At 49.0% G+C, this 14,016-nt stretch overlaps 3 protein-coding genes across 16 annotated transcripts in view; 2 read left to right on the top strand and 1 right to left on the bottom strand.

The window, feature by feature from the left end:
* Positions 1-336: 336 nt before the first annotated feature.
* Prss33 (serine protease 33) lies at positions 337-2,879 on the top strand. Of its 2 annotated transcripts, XM_087573555.1 has the most exons (7): positions 337-584; positions 959-982; positions 1,100-1,262; positions 1,393-1,664; positions 1,888-2,057; positions 2,220-2,383; positions 2,497-2,879. In XM_087573555.1, the coding sequence occupies exons 1-6, from the start codon at positions 539-541 to the stop codon at positions 2,376-2,378; spliced, it is 834 nt and encodes a 277-aa protein (XP_087429681.1). In that variant the 5' UTR covers positions 337-538; the 3' UTR covers positions 2,379-2,383; positions 2,497-2,879.
* Positions 2,880-8,146: 5,267 nt separating this feature from the next.
* On the top strand, positions 8,147-12,973 carry Elob (elongin B). 4 transcript variants are annotated; one of them, XR_015631103.1, is made up of 5 exons: positions 8,147-8,202; positions 8,307-8,441; positions 9,759-9,864; positions 10,747-10,903; positions 12,800-12,973. XR_015631103.1 is itself a non-coding variant. In XM_087574630.1 (4 exons), the coding sequence occupies exons 2-4, from the start codon at positions 8,895-8,897 to the stop codon at positions 12,910-12,912; spliced, it is 261 nt and encodes an 86-aa protein (XP_087430756.1). In that variant the 5' UTR covers positions 8,147-8,202; positions 8,307-8,894; the 3' UTR covers positions 12,913-12,973. The 4 variants fall into 4 exon arrangements, 2 of the variants coding, with proteins under 2 accessions (XP_087430756.1, NP_112391.1); XR_015631102.1 differs by having other exon boundaries at positions 9,759-9,973; XM_087574630.1 differs by lacking the exon at positions 10,747-10,903 and having other exon boundaries at positions 8,307-8,936.
* Positions 12,974-13,022: 49 nt separating this feature from the next.
* Positions 13,023-14,016, bottom strand: part of Srrm2 (serine/arginine repetitive matrix 2) — a 33,327-nt gene continuing 32,333 nt past the window's right edge. For 9 of the 10 annotated variants that reach the window (XM_087571407.1, XM_087571409.1, XM_087571405.1 and 6 more), the window contains 3 exons: positions 13,850-13,963; positions 13,641-13,748; positions 13,040-13,531 (listed from right to left, as the gene is read on the bottom strand). In XM_087571407.1, the coding sequence (XP_087427533.1) occupies positions 13,522-13,531; positions 13,641-13,748; positions 13,850-13,963 (232 nt within the window). In that variant the 3' untranslated portion in view covers positions 13,040-13,521. 10 annotated transcript variants of the gene reach the window in all.

Here is a 14,016-nt window from a genome sequence, read left to right as displayed (position 1 = left end):
CTGCCATGGCTGAGCCGGGATTACTGAGCAAAACAATAGAAGAGCTCAGAAGCCCCAGCACCTGGTTTTCCAGGGCAGCAGGATCAGGATCAGGTTTAGAGATGAGCTGCCAAGGATCTTCTGGAGCTTCCTGGCCTGACCGCAGCAGCCCCCAACCCCTCCCCACCCTGCTTCTCGGCACCGGGTGTCCTTTCCCTGCACCTCTTAAGTTCTGTTCAAAGCATCTTTGTTTAAAGCTGTTCAGGTGCGGCCACAGCTCCGCCTTGGCCTTGATAATTACCAGGGCCTCCCACCTCCTCTGTCTTTTAAGCCCCCGGGCTCTCCCCTGACCCCATCAGAGAGGACACCAGGCTTCAAGGGTGAGAGCTGGACCCAAAGGGCATTAGGAAATGAAAGATGGGGACCAAAGGGTGAGGCTCCAGGGTTCCAGCCACAGAGGTTCGGGGCTAGGTAGGACGTGCCCCCTAGCCTAGAATGCTCCTTGCCACTTCCAGACCAGAGACCAAGCTGCCTGCACCAGGCTGTTCCTGAAGAGACAATGAGGGATGCTTCCCACCTCCAGATCCTGCTCCTGGTGGTGCTAGGTGAGTAGGGGTGAGGGTTAGGGGTGCCTCCTTGAAGACTTTAGGCTGCTTACCTCACCTCTCCTGGAACCTGGTGTCCCTAGAGCATTGTGGGGCATCTGGTCTTTATTCCAAGGCACAGATACTCTGTAGCACTGCCCTTGGGCTCACCAAATCTGGGTGTGAATGTGGTGTGCTGTGCGTAGTGCTGAAGTCCCACCTCCAGCCTCCCAGTGCTCTGGGGAGGGTGGTGGAGGCTACCCATGGCACAGAAGCTTAGCATGAGGTCGGTGTAACAAATATGTTCCACCTTCTACCTAATCTAATCGCTGACCTAGGCTCTGTTACCTGGCACCAAATCCCTAATCCAGTCCCTTGCCTGCTTCCTCCTGCAGGGGCCAGGATGCAGGAGTGTGCAGGTAAGGAAGGTTGGGAACCACTTCCTCCTCAGTTCGGCCCTGTCCCCCTTCCTACACCTACTTCCCAGACCCCCAAGTCCCAGCCGACCCTCAGTGCCCTTTCCGGTCCTGTCACAGCTTGTGGGCAGCCCCGTATGTCCAGTCGGATCGTTGGGGGGCGGGACGCTCAGGATGGAGAGTGGCCGTGGCAAACAAGCATTCAGCACCGTGGAGCGCATGTGTGCGGAGGGTCACTCATTGCACCCCAGTGGGTGTTGACGGCAGGTCACTGCTTCTCCAGGTCAGTGCTCACTCACTAGTCCAGCTCCAGGAAAGACAGGGGGAAGCACTGCCTGGGGAGGAGTGGGCAGGGCCGGCTCCCGACAGGCCCACGATCCGGGTACTGTCAGCAGCCCGTGTCTGTTCCGCAGGCGGGTCCTGCCATCAGAATACAGTGTGCTCCTCGGGGCGCTGAGTCTGGATGTCACATCATCCTATGAACTCTTGGTTCCTGTGCTGCGGGTGCTGCTGCCTCCTGACTACTCTGAGGATGAGGCCCGTGGTGACCTGGCACTGCTGCAGCTGAGTCACCCAGTGTCCCTGAGTGCCCGCATCCAGCCTGTCTGCCTGCCTGCACCGGGGTCCCATCCACCACCAGGGTCTCCATGCTGGGTCACTGGCTGGGGTAGCCTTAGCCCAGGAGGTAAAGCTTATAGTCAGGTTATGGCGGCCTCGGGCATCCCTTTCTCCTCCCTCTGTGAATCCTGGTCTTTCACAGTCCCAGTGCGAGACCCAGTCATGAGCCCAAACCTCCTTTCTATTGGAACCAAGGAGTTTTGGTTTGCAAATCAGACCCTCCTGCTCATTTTTCCATTTTTCCACGCTGTCCTGTCTCCTGAGTCTCGAATCTGTCCCTCTTCCCTCAGTACCACTCCCAAAGGGGAGACCCCTGCAAGGAGTGAGGGTGCCACTGCTGGACTCTCGAGCCTGTGACCGCCTCTACCACATGGGTGCCAACGTGCCCAAGAGTGAGCGCATAGTGCTACCAGGAAACCTGTGTGCTGGCTACCGCAGAGGCCACAAGGATGCCTGCCAGGTCTGTCTGCTACCTCAGCCTCTGGAATTGGTTCCCCAACCGCTTACCTCCCTAGACTCCAGGACGGAGGAGTTTGCAGACTCCCAACCTAAAGCCCCAGGGAACTGAACCTGGAAAGTGGCCTTGCAAGCGCCATAACATAAGCTCGCCTTTTTCCTGCAGGGTGACTCTGGAGGACCCCTGACCTGTATGGAGTCTGGACGCTGGGTCCTGGTGGGTGTGGTGAGCTGGGGTAAGGGCTGTGCCCTGCCCAACCGTCCAGGTGTCTATACCAACGTGGCCAAGTATAGTCCCTGGATCCAGGCTCGCCTGAGCCTCTGATGCTGGTGGGTTTGATGATGTGAATTTAGAGCTTCTTGGCCCATCCCATGCTCCCCTTTCTTATAGGAAAGACGCTCGGAGTCCATCTCCTATCCCCTTCCCTCCTTTCCTCCTGCAGGGCCGTCTTCTGTCACTCAGGGATTTACTGTGCGTGCCCTGCAGTCACACTCTGCCCTCTCCTTTTGGCGAGGATTTGGCTTGTCTGACCTGTATGCCCTTTGTTTCGTGGAGGTAGATTTGAACCCTAACAGGAACTCTCCACCAGGGAGAATCTCCTTTGCAGATTGTGAAGGTGGAGGGGGCCAGGAGCTGACTGACAGCCAATGGGGAGAGAGAAGTCTGTGACCACCAGGAACCTCTTTCTGCCAATACCCCAGAGTCTGGATATAGTCCCCCCCCAACCCTCATCTTCTAAGCCCTCAACAGAGGACACAACTGAGCTGCCCAAACTTTTAATCCATAAATTTTTAGATTTAATAAATTTATGTTGTTTTAAGCTGCTACCTTTGTGGCAATTTATTACATGGCACATATATATATATATATATATATATATATATATATATATATATATATATATATATGGCCTATTGTCACATCCCAGGCTCAGGAAGCCCAGTACCACTCATTGTTGATAGAGAGAGCTGAGCTCCTAGAGTGTCCGAGAGAACAGAAACTATGTGGGACCCAGAGAACATCAAACCATCTTTCGGGAGCTTAGCGATGAGGAGGCAGAAATGTGGTGAATGACCAAAGGCCTGAGCGTGTCTGACTCTTCCCCGGCTTCCTCTTCTCCGGTCTCACCCTGAATGCTAGGAATCCTGCGGACTGTATTCACTGGCCCCAAGGAAGAGATTGTATAGGAGCAGAGCTCCAGGCTGAGAACAGCCCACTAAATCATAGGACTGGCCCACCTCTGGCGGGTGATGAAGAATGAGTGTGCTCAGGGAAGTTCATAATTATTGCAAGGCAACCTACAAATGTCCACGTGCATGTGTATGGCAGGACCCTGGGCTGCTGTGGAGAAAATCCTGATTGCTCATGATGTCACTGCAAGTGCATCAGCTCATGCCCTTCTCCGTTACCTACCACCACTGTCATCCTTGCCTGGGCCAGTCAAGCAGTCCTCCTGGAAGCCTAAGAGGGTAGTGCACGAGGAAACCCTGAAGAGAACAACCTCGGGGCCTTGGGTGTACTGTGATATAAGTCATGAATTCCAATTCAGACAGCCTGTTAATTCTTCTGTATGACCGATCAGGTAGCCTAAGAGATTCTAGGAGCAGAGAAGAAGGACCCATTAACAACACCACAGCTTATGTGATACGTGCTTGAATGAGGGGAGGGAGGAGACGCACTGCCCCACTACATCAAAGCTGTGGGTTTCCTATTGGCCCAAACTCACACCTGAGACTGGTCACAACTGGCAGGGTGGCAGGTCAGGGTTCATCCCTAGGCAGTCAGCTTTTCAGATGTCCCTTGCTTTCTCCAAGGACGTCTCCTTATCTGGCTTCTTAGCCCATCTGTGGATTGTCAGTGCATGTAGTAGACAGTGAGGCACAGATCTCAGGTCTCTAGGTTGCGTCTTTTCTGACAGCAAGGCCAGATCCAAGCTGTGACCATCCTGCTGAAACTACCAGAAGCTCTGATCAGCTGCAGCCGATCCACTGGCGGCTACAGTCCTTCATTGCAAGCCTGATCCACCAGCTGACAGGATGGGAGACTCGGAGGCTAGGATTGCACTGAAGACCAATGAGGGATGCTGCACACGATGGGGGAGAGATTTCACAGGCTTCCCAAGGAGCCAGAGGCTACTAGCTCAAATAACAAATCAGTGTTCCCTTAGGGAAAGTCTCAGAGGGGCTTTCTGATGCCGGGGGATGTACTTCAGTTGCTGGAATTCAGAAAGCCCAAGGTTTGAGCTCCAGAACCCCACAAAACTGAGCACGATGATACATTCCTCTATAACCCCAGCACTTGGGAGGTGAGGTGGAGGCAGGAGGATCAGATGTTCAATGTCATCCTCGGCTACACAGAAAGTTTAAAGCCAGCCTGGGCTACTCGAGACCCTGTCTGAAGACATAAAGAAAAATTTCATAGACTTGTTAATTCTCCCAACCCCTATACTGAAACCAAAGCCTCATGCATGCATGCTAGGCAAACCTGCTAACTACTGTCTAAACCCCCAATCCTGTTCTCTTTTCTTATGGCTTTTTGTTTTTGTTTTAATGTGAGTTGTTCTATCTGCATGTACACCTGCATACCAGAAGAAGGCATCGGATCCCATTACAAATGGTTGTAAGCCACCATGTGGTTGCTGGGAATTGAACTCAGGACCTTTGGAAAAAGCGCCCAGTGCTTCTAACTGCTGAGCCATCTTTCCAGCCTCCTATTCTCTCATTAAGAAAAATTAGGATGGGGGCTGGGGATTTAGCTCAGTGGTAGAGCGCTTACCTAGGAAGCGCAAGGCCCTGGGTTCGGTCCCCAGCTCCGAAAAAAAGAACCAAAAAAAAAGAAAAAAAAGAAAAATTAGGATGAGGTTAACTGCCCAAAGCTGTAGGGTCACCTTGGGAGCAAGTTTTGACAGTCACCAGTCTAATGCAAACCAGGCCAGCAGACAGGAAACAAATGACCTTGATTGCTTTTAGCAGATGAGAGCCCTGGGGGAGCTTCCCTTAGAGTCTAACAGAAAAAAAGAGAAAGGGGTATTTATTGGAAAATTCACCAAGGGCTGGAGAGATGGCTCAGTGATTAAGAGCACTGATTGCTCTTCCAGAGGTCAAGAGTTCAATTCCCAGCAACTACACACACACCGAAGTTAATACCAGAAAGACTTGTCACATGAAGAGGTGAATTCTTGAAAATGTACAGTTTGAGATCATGCTTCGCAGCTGCACTTTTTTGAAAGAAAACTTGGAAGACTGTCTTACTTTGTCACCTTAGCTGGACTGGAACGATGTAGACCAGGCTGGCCTTGAATTCACAGAGATTCACCTCCCTCTGCCTCCTGAGTACTGGAATTAAAGCTGTGTTCCGAGTGGCTTTTATTAATTATGTGGACAAGTGTGTCTGTGTGCATGAGTGCAGGTGTCCACAGAAGCCAGAGCTGTCACATCCCCTGGAGCTGGAGTTGCAAGCAGTTGTTAGCCACCTGCTGTGAACACTGGGAACTCTACAAGAGCAATCATTTCTGTGACTGTGGGGACTGATTCATCTCTTCAGTCCCAATGCATGTTAAAATCATAAAAGGGTGGGGCAAGAGGATTTCTGTAAGTCTTGTAAACTCAAGGCCAGCTTATACTATATGGAGAGTTCCAAGCTAGCCAGGAGTACATAGTGAGACCTTGTCTCAAAAAGGAAGAACAGGAAGTTGTGGTATATACCTGTGATCCTAGCACTCAGTCAGGAGGTTTGAGGTAGAAGAATCAAGAGTTCAAGGCCAGCCCAGGCTAAATACATACATACATACATACATACATACATACATACATACATACATACATACATAAATACATAAATAAGTAGGAGCCCATTGGTCAAAACAGTACATACTGCTCTGCAGAGGACTTGAGTTCAATTCTCATCACCCACAGCCATCAGCCCACAACCACCTGTAACTCTAGCTACAGGGAACCTCTGGCCTCCCCAAGCATGACACTCGAATGCACAGACCCCACACAAACATATCATTTAAAATAGGGCGGGAATGCCTCTAGCAGCGAATTTAGTATTATAATAGGATTGGAATGAGCCATGCTCACTCTAGATAGGTGTGGTAACTCCTGAGTTCAAGGCCAGCCTGGTAAGTACCGTCAAAACTTGCTCCAAACACAGCTAGTTAGCACTTTGTTCCTACCTCCCTACCAAGCTCAGACGGACCATTCTCCAGGATTCTACAACTTCAAAGCTATGTGGCGTTTAGAGCCACCCACCAGTCTTGTCTGAAATTGGACTCTGATGGTTGCACACCTCTGGCAGAAAGTTGAGAAGGCCTTTGATCTTATAGGATGGCACATATCAATGTTCCAAGGGCCTGAAAAATCAAGTCTACGGACTCCTCTGGGGACTGAATCTAGGAGGGAAGGTAGGCTGTTAACCTAGGCTCCTGGATAAAGGGGACACTATCCTGTCTTCTTCAACCCCAGGAAATGTACCTGGTACTGGAAAGAATAAAGATCATCCAAAGAGCCATTGTCCTTGTGTCCCCCACCCCTCTTTGGCTATAACACAGTAAGTGTCCATGATTCAGCAAAGAATGATACCCCGGATTCAAACAGTATGTAAACGCAGAGTGTTTTATTCTGCAGAAGTCTGGTATGCTGGGGTCTCCCACTACCAAGATAGAGACATCCAAGTGAGCTTGCAGGCAGGCCTGAATTAAAGGACATTAGGGAATTCTGGGGTAGATGACCTCTATGTTAATCTGTTGGTTCCATCTCGACGGACAAACCATTACAGTAGGGTGTGGGGGCTGGAAACTTGCTGGGGAGGTCTGGGAACTGTTATTGAGGAAGTCTGGAAACTGCTGCTGACCCATTGTCCTTGCCTCAGGACAGGTGGCATTCCATTACCTGGGTGTGAAGGCTGGAGCCTGGGGTTTTTTCTACTAGTAAATGACTTGCCTGGGCTTGCCCAGTTTTTAGGCCTAGTCTCCTTAACTGCCAATTTGAAGTCTGTTGTAGAATCAACCTAGCCTTCTCAAGACTGTTAAAACAGGGTTGGGGATTTAGCTCAGTGGTAGAACGCTTGTCTAGCAGACGCAAGGCCCTGGGTTCGGTCCCCAGCTCCGAAAAAAAGAAAAAGAAAAAAAAAAAAAGACTGTTAAAACAATGGTCCCCAAGTAATCAGGATTTTCCCAGGAGTCTCATGTTGGAAAAAGGAAGGTCTTGCCCTGAAACAGATGTCACAGCTCATCATACCATCTTGTAGAAGGACAGTCAAATGGTGGGCCATACCTTGCTTAGCACTGCTTACTTGCTCCATTTCGGTTTAAACCCCTTTCAAGAACTCCTCAGCAGACTTGGGAGAATCGCTGGACCTCTTCCTATGGCCACATTAAGTAAATCTATCCCTGCTTTTCACTATTAACACTTTTTAGTTGGTGTACTGGGACCAGGTGGCCAAGACTAGTTAGGGTTGACCCTAATAACTACAGCACCAGTCTCTAAAGGCAATAGCTTCCTCTGCCTCCTAACGGGCCACACACTCATGGCTGGATTGGATTTAATAAATCCTTAGACCCGAGCCTGAAGCTGGATGAGGACATTACACAGTGGTGATAAGATCCAAAAATTGTAAACTATCTCAAAATGGCTGTAAAGTTACCCCTTCACAATCCCTGCATGAGCTTGACCCATAAATAAATGTGGACCGGAGAGATGGTTCGATGATTATGAGGACTGGCTGCTGTTTCAGCAGCCAGCTAGGTTGGATTTCCAGCACCCTACACGACCAGAGAACCCGACGCCCTCTCCTGGCCTCCCCAAGCGTTGCATGTAACTGGTGCACAGGCATAATTGCAGATAAAATTTGTTTATGGCAGATGCGCATGAATCGCTCTCCGTGACTCACTCCCTACGCCCCAAAGCATGATCCGTGAGGGCCTCAACATATAACCACCTACAGCCCAAACACCGAGATGGCGGCCACGCACAGGAAGTATCTTCCAGATCGCTTAAGATGGCCGCGATGGCGTGGGAGGGGCTGCGGGATGAGGGAGGCGGGGCGGGCGGGGCCGCGCAGAGCACTCTGGGTCGCGCTTAGGCTGCCGGGAAGGGGCGGAGCGCGGCCGCGCCGGCGCGTCGAGCCAGAAGCAGCCGCCGGGATGGTGAGCGGGCGCGGGGGGGAGGGGCGCGGGGCCGGGGGCGGCGGGGGCTCCGGGGCCACGCCGGGGGCCGCGGGCTAACGCTGACGCGGGCTCGCCGTCCTCAGGACGTGTTTCTCATGATCCGGCGCCACAAGACCACCATCTTTACGGACGCCAAGGAGTCGAGCACGGTGTTCGAACTGAAGCGCATCGTCGAGGGCATCCTCAAGCGGCCGCCAGAGGAGCAGCGGCTGTACAAGGTGCGAGGGGCGGGCGTGGCGGTTGCGCGCGTGGAGGCCAGGCAGGACGCTTAACAAGGGGGTCTGTTGATCGTACGGAAAGGCCAGCGGCATCGGATCCCCGGGCAGCCGCCCCGCCCTGCCAGGCCGACTTGCTCAACGGTTGGGGAAACCGAGGCCTCGATAATCTTACGCAGCCGAAGGCCGTGGCAGAGCCAGGGTGTTTATTCATTGCTAGCCACCCTCGGCCTGCCGGGAGCCCACCGGGATCCCAGTGTCAGAGGGTGGGGTGGAACTCGAGGAATGCAAGTGTTGTCTAGAAGATAGGTCAAGATCCCACCAGTGATTCACCCAACCAGTGTTTACCCTTGCCAGTCTTCTGATGTTCTAGAATCACCTCGCATTCAAGCTCACCTTTTTACTTTAGAAGCCAGCTCCAATTTTCAGTAAACCAGGCTGTGGAGTTGGAACCTCATGCCCCAAACCCGATCGATTCAAGTTTCCCAGAAGCATGATGTTAGTAAGCTAAGTATATTGAGCTAATTATCTGTAAACGGGAGCTAACCTTTTGCTCCAGATTAGAACCTGGATTCCTGTCTCCAAGGGGCTTTTCTCTCTCATACCCATTGGGCTTTTGCTTGAAAGACCCTACTGCTGTTCTAGGAACCACATAGTGTTCCTAGTGCTGCTTTCTATGCCTCTCTAGGTTATTAAAACTTCCAGCTGACCTATGTATGAGATGGGAATTCCAGCAATTCCCATTTTAAGGTTAAGGTTGATTTTAAAAAGAGAGATTTGCTAGGAGTCAGGGATGCAACTCTGTTGAGTGTTAACATAGCTTGCATGGAAGCCTAGGTTAGATCACCAGGTTGGAAAAACTGGGCAATAATCCTATTTGGGAGGTGGAAGTCAGAGGCTCAGAAGTTCGAGAAAATACTGTATGAGTTCTTTTCTCAAAGAAAATCAAGCCACCTTTTTAAATTAGATTTCCAAGCTCTAGAGAGCTTGGAAAACCCAATCCAGAGCCCTTGTGAGTTTTAATTTTGTGTGGTACCTACCCATATGTGGGTCCAGGTGCTTTGGAGGCCAAAGGGATCAGATCCACGGAAGTGGAACTGTGAACCAGTCTATATGGGTGCTAGAAAATGTCCTTGGGATTCTCTGCCTGAGCTTTTAACTGCTGTGCACCATCAGTGCAGCCACATTTGGAAATTCTTGGATATAGTCCTAGAATATGTGTTTTATATGTAGGGGTGACTCTCCTTAAGTTCCTGACCAATGGGCTCTTTGGGACACGTTCCTTTAGGACCTCTCCCCAAATCCTACTTCTCTCTTCAGGACGACCAGCTCCTTGATGATGGAAAAACTCTGGGCGAATGTGGCTTCACCAGTCAGACAGCAAGGCCACAGGCCCCAGCCACAGTGGGCCTGGCCTTTCGAGCAGGTAAGATGGCCAACCTGGATGGTAGCATCCAAAGAAGAGGAACTTTGGGAAGCCTTTATCTTCCTCTGAGCTTTCAAGAAATGCCTTTTCAGTCCACAAAGAGCATGAGGTATTTGTTTCCTTGTTAAAAAGCAAAGCCTGGGGATTAGACACATAACTCAGCAATTTAAGGGCTTCCCTTCCGGAGGAGTTGGGTTCCATTCTAGGTCAGAACTATAATTCTATGTCCAGGAGACTTGACTGAAGCCCACTTCAGTGTCCTCAAGCCCCAGGCATGTACACAGAGCAGACTTACATGCAGACAAAATGCCCACACATATAAATAATTTTAAAAAGTTGAAACAAGGGCTGGGGATTTAGCTCAGTGGTAGAGCGCTTACCTAGGAAGCGCAAGGCCCTGGGTTCGGTCCCCAGCTCCGAAAAAAAGAACCAAAAAAAAAAAAAAAAATTGGAACAAACAGAAGGTATGGAGATTAAAAATAACTTACAGGTTTCCTGGTACCAGCCACATGTAACAGGATTTATTGAGTACTTGGCCTTGTCACACCTCATCGTTTTTTGTTTTTTTAGACAGATATATAAATCTAGATTGTGTTTTAGATTCAGAGTTTAGTCCTGGCTGGCTTGAAATTTGTTCTCCCTCCCAAGTGCTAGAATTAAAGGAGTTCACCACCGAACCCACTTAATCTTTTCTTAGTAGTACTGTGAGGCCATTGTCTTCACTTTGCAGACTTGGAAGCCAAGACAATAAAGTGCTATGCTATGGATGGCAGGCAGACTATAATGCACCTAGATGGCTGGAGCTAGATACAGCCAGGCTATATTTAGCAAATTATTTCTAACTCATCAGAGATCTGCCTGCCTCTGTCTCCAACTTCCTAGTGCTGATTAAAGATGTGTGCTACACACCCAGACAAATTGTACCAGATTTGTGAAGTGAGCTGGGGAAGTTAGATCACGTATACCAGTGGTGCATGCCTTTAATCCTGTGCTAAGGCCAGCCTGGTCTACGGAAGGAGTTCCAGGACAGCCGGGGCAGGTAGGGATTTAATAATTGTATCCTTTGCCTCTGAGAATTTAAGCAGGGGTGGTCCTGGGGCTTGGACTATGTATATGAGGAAGAAAATGTAGGAAAAATTAAGACTACTGGCTCTTGCAGGGGACCTGGGTGTTAGTTCCCAGTACTCACATGGCAGTTTACAACTGTCCATAATTTCAGCTCCAGAAAACCCAATGCCTTTGACCTTCATTGGCAAACATACATACATGAAAGTAAAGAACTCTGACCAGGGGCTAAGATGGGAAAGTATAGTTTAGTTATACTTAGTTTTTGTACTTAATCTCATCTCACCAAGCTACATCCATTTGTTTAGCCAATTTCTCTCTGCCCCACCCTGTCTGGAATTCCCTTCTCCATACACACCCCAAGTAGGGCCCTCCGCAAATATCCTTTTATCATAAGTCCCATAAGTATGAGAGTTATCTGCCCCTAGGTAACTAACTTCCTGTGAAGCAATGAGACTTAATAGGGCTGGTGAAGATTCACAGGCTGGACAGGCTCCCTTTTTATATGGGCTCTTGATGCTAAAAATACAGTTTGTCTGGTTCTTTTTTTTTTTTCCCTTAAAGAATTTTATGGGGAAAACAAATGTAGTTTGTCTGCTTCTTAAGCTAAGATAAAGCTGTGGTGTCTCAAGTCATCCTTTTTCTCCAAGCAAAATCTAGGACCCTGGAAGCTAACATAATTTTATAGTTATGTCAAAGTTAAGGGCAGCGATTTGTATTTTCACAACTCCTGATACGGCATTAGATATGGACAGGACTCAGGACCAAAGTTTAGCACCCTTCTGGCAAATGGAATGTGTTATGATAGGATTTACAGAAGCACTTCTGGAAGCAGCTGACAGCATTAGGTTTCTGGACCTAATTGGGTTGCCTTCCCTTCCTCTCTGCCACTCAAATGTCCATGCTGAAGGATAAAGCAAGCTTATTAACACAGCATTTAACTATTAGGAAGGTTTGGCAAATGGCACTTAAGTAACAGGAATGAGGGAAATAATAAAGTTAAGAACAATCATTGTAGACTTCTAGTTTTGTAAGTGATAGAGGTCAGTTTTTTTTTTTTGTTTTTTTTTGTTTTTTGTTGTTTTTTTTTTTGGTCTCCCCAGAATTCCCAGAAGTTTCTCCATGAGACCTTGGCATTCCAACATCTCAGATTAAAGGTGTATACTACCACCACCACTTGGCTGATGATCAGTTTCTTAGCTTCTGCACCACTAGCATGTGTGGCCAGAATGGTTAATTGTGCATAGTGCTCTTAATAGAAAGCACCTGGGTCCGAGTGCACACATGGTACCTTGTCCATATCCTTGACTTCTTGGTCAAGCCCCTCTTCTTTCCTAGTTTTACCACTGACAGCCGGGAGTTTCCAGGTGGACACAAGCATAAAAGACAGGGATTGGGGTCATTTGTTTTGTGCTAACAGTGGGCACTGAGAAAAAGGAAGGCTAAAGGTGATAAAATATTACTTGCAGGCATGAAGCTTGAGGGTGTGATTCCCCAGTCCTGCATTAAAAAAAAACCTAGGTATGACATACGCACATAATCCTAGCTGTGGCTACATTAGCAAATTTGAGGCCAGTATGAGGTATATGACCTGGACTCAAAATAAGCAATTAACAACAATGGTAATACCCAGTATTTTGAAAGAGGCCAATGAATATGTATTCGTTCATAATGCCTGCTTGGTGCTTTCAGACTGTTTCAAAGAGGGAAGTCACTTCTTTTTGGTGGAAGGTGATATTCTTGGGTTCTATACACGTAATGGGGTCAGAGGCCTCTGAGGACAGATACAGTTAGGCAAAGCCTTGGATATTTCAAGTGAGGAAGGAAACTTCTCATTCAGAATCTTCTATAACTCTTTTCCCTTCCACAGATGACACCTTTGAAGCGCTGCGTATTGAACCCTTCTCCAGCCCTCCGGAGCTTCCAGATGTGATGAAGCCACAGGATTCTGGAGGCAGTGCCAATGAACAAGCTGTGCAGTGAGGGCCCCAGGCCTACCCCCTAGAAACCCATTCCCCCAATAAAAAAAAGATTTGGCTGTCTACTGGCTGTTTCCTCTTGTTCGTTTTTAAATAAGGGCTCTTACCCACAAGTAAAGTCTACAGACAACTCATTTCTCATTTTTATTTGACAGAAAAGTTGCTTTTTGCTGTACAGATTTTAAAAAACCAAAATGCCTTAAGAAACAAAGTTGGGGGGGGAGGGTCTTACAACCTTGTTAAGGGGGTGCAGCAGGGCCAACCAACTTCAGCTCCTTCTTCAAAGTCGTGTTGACTTACCAAGTCCCCAAACCATCAGTCACCCTAGAATTCGGAGGACTAGTTCCCTGGATCATCACAATCCTAGATGTCCTGAGCTGTGCCCTTCCCTCCCTAAACTAACATTCCCTCCCACTCCACCCCCCAAAACACATGAACCAGGAAAAACTCACAGAGATCAACATTTCACAGGAACAAAAAAAAGGGGATGGGGGGAGCTCTCCCCTCAAGATGCTGCCAAGGTTCAAGGGAAGGCATACAAGATTCCTCCCGTGATTCTTCTGGGAAAATGAGGAATACTCATGTCTCCAGAGTATGAGGTGTGGAATCCAGATTATGGAGACCTGGAACAGAGAAGACTGGTCACCAAGTTTGGCTTTTTGGATCACTACAAATATCCCTGTGCCAACTTACTACTAGCTCTCAGAAGGGCCAGATTTATAAGGAACACACCTGGAGGAGCGGTGACGGTTAGACCGGGGACTAGGTGTCTCCTTCCTCCTCTTGTGGCCAGGAGAATGACTGTCCCCTCGCTGGCCTCTCCAGGAAACCCGCTCACTGCTACAAGAGAAAATTAGGTCTCAGAACAGTACCAAAATCTTTTGCTTACAAATTAAGGTGGCTAGATAAGCCAAGATGCTAGCACCTGCTATAGGCCCTACCTCTGTTGATCCCTTGGTGAGGGTTGGGGCGAGGGCTGTCGACGCTCAACAGGTGAGTAACTGAGGGATCGGGAATCCCGAAGGGAGTCTATTGGCTTCCGAGGACTGCGAGACCTAGAGAGCAGAGTAGGCCTCTATAGCACCACATCCTCCCAAACCCACCAGCC

The sequence above is a fragment of the Rattus norvegicus genome, chromosome 10 (genome assembly GCF_021556685.1).
Source record: "Rattus norvegicus strain SHRSP/BbbUtx chromosome 10, alternate assembly SHRSP_T2T, whole genome shotgun sequence".
In the NCBI taxonomy this organism is placed as follows: Eukaryota; Metazoa; Chordata; class Mammalia; order Rodentia; family Muridae; genus Rattus; species Rattus norvegicus.
The sequence above is the reverse complement of the archived record's forward strand: the minus strand, read 5'-3'. Positions and strand labels throughout refer to the sequence as shown.

Excerpts from the sequence above, each read along its gene's own strand:
- Prss33 (XM_087573555.1), top strand. The coding sequence starts at position 539 with ATGAGGGATGCTTCCCACCTCCAGATCCTGCTCCTGGTGGTGCTAG. Across the intron at positions 1,263-1,392 it reads GCAGGTCACTGCTTCTCCAG|GCGGGTCCTGCCATCAGAAT; the intron begins GTCAGTGCTCAC and ends TCTGTTCCGCAG. Across the intron at positions 2,058-2,219 it reads GCCACAAGGATGCCTGCCAG|GGTGACTCTGGAGGACCCCT; the intron begins GTCTGTCTGCTA and ends TTTTTCCTGCAG.
- Elob (NM_031129.3), top strand. Across the intron at positions 8,442-9,758 it reads AGGAGCAGCGGCTGTACAAG|GACGACCAGCTCCTTGATGA; the intron begins GTGCGAGGGGCG and ends TTCTCTCTTCAG. Across the intron at positions 9,865-12,799 it reads GGGCCTGGCCTTTCGAGCAG|ATGACACCTTTGAAGCGCTG; the intron begins GTAAGATGGCCA and ends TCCCTTCCACAG.